This window comes from Anolis carolinensis, chromosome 6 (genome assembly GCF_035594765.1).
Source record: "Anolis carolinensis isolate JA03-04 chromosome 6, rAnoCar3.1.pri, whole genome shotgun sequence".
NCBI lineage: Eukaryota > Metazoa > Chordata > Lepidosauria > Squamata > Dactyloidae > Anolis > Anolis carolinensis.
This window is the reverse complement of record NC_085846.1, coordinates 112184687-112193609: the sequence shown is the minus strand read 5'-3', so window position 1 is coordinate 112193609 and position 8923 is coordinate 112184687. Positions and strand designations below refer to the sequence as shown.

The window sequence follows — 8923 nt, the reverse complement described above, 5'->3', positions numbered from 1 at the left end:
GAGAAGACACAGGTTGAACCTTTGGAATGTTTACAATTGTTTTATATTTCCCTCTATGCTGTTCATTTTTATTAGCTTATTGCATATCTTCTACTGTATGTTAGATTTTCATTTTCTGTAATCCACTGAAAAATGCTTGCTATTACCCAGATTAAAAATGAAAGGAAACTAAATAGAAATATTTTGCAGCCTTAACTTAAAATATCCTGTAGTTCCACCTAGCAGAAACTAACTTGTTTTTTTTGTATTGAATAGGAATTTCCTTATGAAGAAAGTGGGATATAAATAAGCACAACAATAAACATAATAAACATAATAAATATAATAATAATAATAGGAAGCAACTTCAATAGCCTTATTTTACTATACTAGAGTCTCACTTATCCAAGCTAAACAGGCCAGCAGAACCTTGGATAAGCAAATATCTTGGATAATAAGGAGAGATTTAGGAAAAACCTATTAAACATCAAATTAGGTTATGATTTTACAAATTAAGCACCAAAACATCATGTTATACAACAAATTTGACAGAAAAAGCAGTAATGTTATGTTGTAATTACTGTATTTACAAATTTAGCACCAAAATATCACGATATATCGAAAACATTGACTACAAAAATGCATTGGATAATCCAGAACCTTGGATAAGCGAGTCTTGGATAAGTGAGACTTTACTATATATAGTGGATGCCCAAGTCCCATTATGCTCGATGATGTAGTAACATGGCATTCCTCATATAAAATGTCAGAATCAAAACTTGATTTTGGGTTTTTCAAAAATATTTTCAAGCCTTGGATGGTGGAATCCTTGGCTAAAGGATCTGTGGATATGCTAGGCCAACCTTAAATCGTTTATGCATTTAAGTAATATAAATGTACTTCACACACATATATATATTGACTTGGCTTTTCTGTTACATAGGTTCACTTTCACCGGTATTTATACCTTTGAATGTCTAATCAAGATATTGGCACGGGGCTTCTGTTTGAATGAGTTCACTTTCCTGCGAGATCCATGGAACTGGTTGGATTTCAGCGTGATTATGATGGCGTAAGTGTCAACGTTTATGTTTTATAGCCCCCAAACGAATGAGTAGTTGTTTTCCTTTGAAAAATTGGACTGTAAAGGCTAAACAGAGCATTAAAATCGCATATAATATGCATTATATGCCCAGCAAATAACTATTTTTGCTACTAAACCTTAGAATTGGGTAATGGCTGGTGGTTTCTTTCCCAATGGGTGAAGTGACTGCTTTTTGGGCAGTAATCCATCAAACTCAATATTTTTCAACAATTGCCATGATTGCCATAGTGTGCCTTCAAGTTATTTTAGACATATGGCAACCTGAAGGCATGTAGTTCTTTTTGGGACAGAATTTGTTAAGAGGTAGGGTTCCTCTGGCTTGTGATATTTCTATAGGTGTGACATTTCTACAGGTTTGTGTGCATCTACATTGTAGAATGAATGCAGTTGGATGCCATTTTAACTACTATTGCTCAATGCAATTGAATGCTGGGAGTTGTAGTTTGATGAGGCACTGATACTATTTGGCAGAGAAGGCCAAAGACCTTGTGAAACTACAACTCCAATGATGGATCCCCTCCTTCCTGAGCTTCACAACAGATATATTATGTTTGCACACAATCCCTATTAATTAACATTGAACATCCTTGGCCAGATCAATTATCTTTTTTTTCTTTTTAATATCAACTGAGTGCTCAATACTGGTAAATCTGAAAAAATGTCTGTGTACAATCAGTTTAACAGCATGGATGAACACCAGTATGGCATAGTGGTTTGACCATTGGATTACGATTCTGGAAAACAGGGTTCGAATCTCTGATCAGTCATGGAAACCCAATGGATGACCATTGGCAAGTCACACACTCTTAGGGTGGCCATAATTCAGGAATGACAACAATGAAGATCTCATAGGACGTAGATGCCAAGAAACCTTTGCTTCTTAATGATCTTCTTGTAACATTTTGATTTTACAGATACATAGGAGCGTTTATTGACTTGGGTAACGTTTCGGTTCTTCGGATGTTTCGGGTGCTGAGAGCTTTGAAAACAATTTCAGTCATCCCAGGTATGAATGCCTTTGAATAATCTCTGCTAAGAGTGGCTTAATGGCATATTATACAAAGGATCTCAAGGTGTATCTACACTGTAGAATTAACATAGTTTGACACTTGTTGCTTTATATAAACATTACCTGATCTCTTTTTTCGATATAGTTACAAGCTGTGTCGATGCAGGGAACGCTGTGGATGTAGCGTATCTGGATTTCAGTAAGGCCTTCAGCAAGGTTGCCCATGACCTTCTGGAATGTGGGCTAGGCAAAACTACAGGTAGATGGATCTGTAATTGGCTAAGTGAACAAACCCAATGGGTGATTCTCCCCAATGCTTCCTCTTCATCCTGGAACGAAGTGACAAGTGGAGTGCCATAAGCTGGGTTCTGTCCTGGGCCCGGTTCTGTTCAACAACTTTAATAATGACTTAGATGAAGGAGTAGGAGGCATGATCATCAAGTTTGCAGACAACACCAAATTGGGAGGGATAGCTAATACTCCAGAAGACAAGAGCAGATTTCAAAACGATCTTAACAGATGGGCCGAAACTAACAAAATGACAGATGGGCGGAAACTAACAAAATGAAGTTCAACAGGGACAAATGCAAGATACTCCACTTAGGCAGACAAAATGAAATGCAAAGATACAGAATGGGGGACAATGCTTGGCTTGACAGCAGAGAATGTGAAAAAGATCTTGGAGTCCTCGTGGGGAGGAAGGTGAACATGAGCCAACAATGTCATTCAGCAGCTAAAAAAGCCAAAGGGATTTTAGCCTTCATCAATAGGAGTCTAGTGCCTAGATCCAGGGAAATCATTCTACCCCTCTATTCTGCCTTGATCAGTCTCTTATATAGCATATTTCTTGCTGTTGTTGTTCCAAAAAAATTGTAAATGACTGACAGGTTGTTTTGCAGCTAATACTGACTCCATCAGATCTAGACAGGTGTTAGCTGTTCTTCATTAACTGATATTGGTTTAAGTAAGGAGCATTGCTTGACTTCTTTAACTCAGAATGTCATTGTCTTTGACTATGCAAACATGTTGTTTTTAACCACAGAGTTAATCATTGTCTGGTCATGTCAATAATTTAGCAGTTTTTGCTTCATCAGCCTTTTGCAGTTTTCCATGCTTCAGTATTCTTAGAATGGTATCTTCTGCCTCTATAGGTCCCAGTTATAAACCTTTCATACAATTTCATTCAATCCACACGTTATATTTATCACAGAGTCTCCTACTCTGGAGGCTTTTAAGCAGAGCCTGGATGGCTATCTCTCAGGAGTGCTTTGACTGTGTATTTTTGCATGGCAGGAGGGGATTGGACTGCATGGCCCTGGAGGCATCTTTCAAGTCTGTGACTCTATTAGATTCTCAAGAATTGTTCTGCTGCTATTTTGATTTGATGTGTACCATCTGCTTTCCACTGCAGGTCTGAAGGTCATTGTCGGTGCCCTCATCCAGTCCATCAAGAAACTTGCAGATGTGATGATCCTGACGGTCTTCTGCCTGAGCGTCTTTGCCCTTATTGGCCTCCAACTCTTTAAGGGGCACCTGAGACATAAATGTGTCAAGAACTACACAGAGTATGTCAACCAGAGCAAACGGCTGCAGCATCCCAATGAGACATCGATTCCCAATGAACACAACTTGATGTCCTATCAGGAGTTCATTCTCAATGCAGGTAGGTATATGCTTTTTCCCCAATCCCTCGCAAAATAAAGGCTCCTTTGTGCCTTTTGTCCTGGTTTTGTAGTGCAGCCTAGCAAACAAGGAATACATTTATGCAATGTTTTATTGTTCTACAACTGGATTGCAAGATATATAGTTAACAGATGAGCACCATGCCAAGTTTCCTTTACAGCATTATTGGAATCTTACTGTCAAACGCACAAAGCATACTTCCAGGAATGATATAATTGTAACTGAAACAAATGATTAACACATTAGCAGTATCATTCCCTGGAGATCTTTCTTCATACGGGGAAGAACCACATTTCAATATACTTCTCTACCCTGCCAATCTTGCTCTGCCGCATATTGGTAATAGCTGTAATAAAAAATCCCAGAAATCTCATAAGTTTTATAATGAATCTCAATCTCTCTCTCTCTCTCTCTCTCTCTCTCTCTCACACACACACACACACACACATCTTCTCTATCTATTTATGTATTCTATCACAATCTATCTATCTATCTATCTATCTATCTATCTATCTATCTATCTATCTATCTATCTATATCTATTTTTGCATCTATCCCAGGCATGGGCAAACTTCGGCCCTCCAGGTGTTTTGGACAACAACCCCCACAATTCCAAAACACCTGCAGTGCCCAAGTTTGACCATGCCTGATCTTGAATTTGTAATGAAATGAGGTAGTGGCCTTCAAAGACCAAGCCATCCTTGTCAGAATATTTGCAGCACAGCAGTAGTTGGATGGAAGCAGTGGATCGCAGAACGAAGAGACACTCAGAGACGTTGGTAAAACTATTTACAAAGTTTTACTGTATGCAGAAGTAATCAACACAAACAGACTTGCAGACAACAGACGAACACTGGATTGTTTTGTTCTCCAACAGAACTTGACTTGAACTCTAGGCAAACAGAACTCAACTGAACTGACACAATTATTATGCACAAACACTTGTGTCTGGATACTCCCTAGTTCCAGCCACACATCAAGGTCATCATAGCTTCTTGGCAATTAACTCTTTCCACATTATGGTACATTCTGGATGATGCAATCAGTTGCAATACAAGCATGGCACAAATTGCATTTAAACACCATCAATACACAAATCCCACATTAACAATCCTCAAAAAATTTCGAGACACCATGGCCCCCAGATGAAACCCACATGTTGCTTACAAGGAGGCCCATCAGGTAAACAGGTGGAGAATTCAACACCAATCTCCTTCCTCCTGTGGTGCACACTGGCACGTACCTATACCTGATATACACCTATTTAGGACCCCCCCCCCCTTTACCCAATTTGCCATGGATTCCTATCCAGCCCCATTGGCGACCCCTTTAAAATACACTTTAGTGGAGGCGGGTGGGTGGGTCAATGTCATCGAAGGAATGAAGTGGGTGGAGAGCGCACTCCAACTGACCCTGCCCACAACAAGTTCCGGCTAAAACTACTTTGTTGCCTCTCCCTTCACTGGAAAGGAGCAAAACACTTCCATGGCCTCATGCTGAGGGCAGGAAAGGAATTACCATTATACCCCATTGAGAATAGCTTAACGCAATCCTGTAGAATCAATGCAGTAGCATTTTATAAGGCCTTTAGCCTTCTCTGCCAAAGAGTACTGGTGCATTTCCAAATTATAATATCCCGTGATTCCATAGCATTGAGCTACAGCAGTTAAAGTGGTGCCAAACTGCATTAATTCTACAGTGTAGATGCACCCTAAGAGTTGCATCCATATTTATCCAGATTGCTTTTATTTCTGACAGATAATTACATCCTTAAGAATGACACTGAAGACTATTTATTGTGTTCTAATAGTTCAGATGGTGGGTAAGTGTGCTTACATATTATTCATTTTCTATGCTTAGAATGTCCCATTCAGAAAAAAAACATGCAAAATAGAAACTGTATAAAAAGTGATTGAACATCCATATAATGGAATTGCAAACAGTGGATATAATTTAATTTTCTCTAATCTGTTTTCAGCCTACCCTACCATTTTTATTCCTCTTCCTCATAACTCAGCTCTCACATTTATTTTTTGTATTGCACAAAGTCACTGTCAATTGTATGTAGTTAGTTACCGTTGCTAACAGCATCTCCATGTGGTGAGATCTAACATTTACTAATTTCCAAATAGAAAAACAGAACCTATTGTATGCTTTTCTATCAAAAGTGCCTTTTATTCTGAGAATTTTATGGTTTATTGATGATGACGAATGAAAAGGACTGAACAAAAGATGAAAGCTAAAGTTGTCAGAGAAGCTGGTAGTATGGCAGAAGCAGAAAAAAATATTTGAAATTAGTGTTATTTCTTAAAATTTCCTTATTTTAAAAAGCAAAGTTATGATTTCTAGCTCCTGTCCACGACATTCTGTTTGCCTGAAGGTTGGAGGTAACCCCGATTATGGATTTACAAGCTTTGACACTTTCGGATGGGCCTTTCTCTCCTTGTTCCGTCTTATGACACAGGATTACTGGGAACGCCTTTATCAACAGGTTGGTGATGCTTGGCTTTCAACTAAAATATTTCATGCAAGTCTTGCTTTGAAATTGTTGCTCTGTAGACATTTTGGGGTTTCTTCTAAGGCCAGGTCTCTATATAATGGGTGCATGAATGGGTGCAATTTTTGGATAGCAGAATGGATTGGGTGACCAGAAAATAGGACTTTCTGAATACCCTTCTCCATGAAAGCTTGAGTCTGCATTTTTCAAATCTATCAAGTGGAATTGTCATGCCTCTGAAAGATTTCTCAATGTTTACTCCTGTTAAACCCTCATTTAGTTAGAGAACCACAAAAGAGAACATCATGTCAAAGCCACGCATGTCACATCGAAGCCACACAAGTCATAGAAGTCACATCAAAACTATATCAAAGTAAAGACACTAAGTAAAGGCATGCTGGAAATATAACAGATTGAGATCCAATTGAAACAATATTAAACATCCAGTCAGAACTGTGGTTGTATTTAAAGGACTTTAACTCCCCTCACAAAGACTGGAGAGGAAGTTTGAGATCTGTTATTTAATAAATGTGTAGCATTCAATCTGTTCCCTGCATTACAGATACCTTCCAAATAAATATCTACTGTATGGGCAGAAGAGGAATGATTCTAATAGAAGCCCAATTACCTTTGTTGCTAGTTTTCAGACCACAGAAATGTTCATTTTTGGTTTTATTTTGTATTTGATTTAGGCTTTTGGTACCAAAATGGCTAAAATAATGTATTATCATCATCATCATCATCATCATCATCATATATACTTGAGTATAAGCCGATCCGAATATAAGCCGAGGCACCTAATTCTTCACCAAAAAAACCCTGGGAAAACATTGACTCCAGTATAAGCCGAGGGTGGTAAATTTCAGAAATAAAAATAGATACCAATAAAATTGCATTAATTGAGGCATCAGTAGGTTAAATGTTTTTGAATATTTACATAAAGCTCTAATTTAAGATACGACTGTCCAACTCTGATCAAATCATTATTCTCATCTTCTTCAATGTAAATGTGTTGCTTATGTATCCTTTTAATAATAATAGAGTAAAATAATACATATAATAATAATAATAATAATAATAAATACAGGAAAATAATACAAGTAATAATAAATAGAGTAAAATAATAAATGCAATAATAATAATAAGATCAGAGTGAAATAATAAATGCATTAATAATAACAATAAAAATAGAGTAAAATAAATGTAATAGTAGCAACAATAACAGAGAAAAAATAATAAATGTAATAATACCAATAATAGAGAAAAATAATAAATGCACAATTTATTCTCGAGTATAAGCTGACCCAAATATAAGCCAACCAGGACACTCAACCGAGTATAAGCCGAGGGGGGCTTTTTCAGTCTTAAAAAAGGGCTGAAAAATTAGGCTTATACTCAAGTATATACAGTATATTTATTTATACCCCACTTTATCTTTCCTGCAGGACACTCGAAGCAGCTTAACATAAAACCATTGGCATACAATTTAAAATATCTATTAGGTACAATCTGGATTAAAGTAGTCTGTTTTGTCATCTAAGGACTCTATTGTTCAAAGACAAAGCTGGATTAGTTTAGAATATTAGTACATGAAGGGATTTCGTAGCAGTAACTATGGCCCCATCTACACTGCCATATAATGCAATTCAATTACATTATATGCTGTTGTAGATGAGAGCCTGTGAGAATAAACTTGATAGGATAAACTTTTGCCAATTAAGGGTGCTCCCACACTGTAGAATTAATGCAGTTTGATGCCACTTTATTTGCTATAGCATCATGGGTTTTTTTTTGGTCTTCTTGATAATTTTAGTATTGTTTCTTTTGTTATGTTAGATAATAAATGTTTAGTTTTTTTAAAAATAATTCTTAAATGTGTCAAAATCATGCCTGCTTTGTAAATAAAGAAAAGTCACACATCTGGGTAAGAGCATAAGACTTAGTATATTCTTTTTGAACATAGACTCTCAGAGCTTCAGGGAAGATCTATATGCTGTTTTTCATGCTGGTCATCTTCCTGGGATCTTTCTATCTGGTCAACCTGATCCTAGCTGTGGTCACGATGGCATATGAAGAACAGAGCAAAGCTACTATTGCTGAAACAGAGGCAAAAGAGAGGAAATTTCGGGAAGCCATGGAGATGCTAAAAAAAGAGCAGGAGGTTTGTATCTCATTCTGTTTCTTGTCTGAAACTATCTCTGTGTTCCATATACTTTTCATGCTACCTGTAACTACTAACTGATGTTATGGAATGTATTCATACACCATGAGAAACCCATGTTTCTGGTTCACCTACAGTAGAGTCTACCAGTTGTGTTTCACTGGATTCATTGTGTTACAAAAGGAACAAGTCATGAGCAATGAATCCAGTGAGACACAACCAGTAGACTCTACTGTAAGGTTGCAGCATTTCAAAGTAATTTTACATTATCACAAAGTAATTTCTATTTGTTCCCCCTCCTTCAAGGAGATGGAGCAGGAAAAATTATTTAGGGCACGTCTTCACTGACTACTTAAGTCAGTTTTAAACTGGTATTGAAGGAAGTGGATTTGCTGTGAGAGTGATTACTTAGGAAACCAGTCTGAAACCTGGATGTTGATTTCACAAACCATAGAGCACTGATGTGTATTAAGGGCTAACTTTCAGGCA

General features: G+C 37.2%; 1 protein-coding gene across 4 annotated transcripts in view; it reads left to right on the top strand.

Moving 5' to 3' along the window:
• The first annotated feature begins 3160 nt into the window (after positions 1–3160).
• Positions 3161–8923, top strand: part of LOC100560187 (sodium channel protein type 5 subunit alpha) — a 37905-nt gene continuing 32142 nt past the window's right edge. For 2 of the 4 annotated variants that reach the window (XM_062957819.1, XM_062957818.1), the window contains exons 1-4: positions 3161–3756; positions 5535–5598; positions 6126–6267; positions 8237–8434. In XM_062957819.1, the coding sequence (XP_062813889.1) occupies positions 3561–3756; positions 5535–5598; positions 6126–6267; positions 8237–8434 (600 nt within the window). In that variant the 5' untranslated portion in view covers positions 3161–3560. The remainder of the gene's footprint in view (positions 3757–5534; positions 5599–6125; positions 6268–8236; positions 8435–8923) is intronic. The other 2 variants (XM_062957817.1, XM_062957816.1) reach the window with 1 other exon arrangement.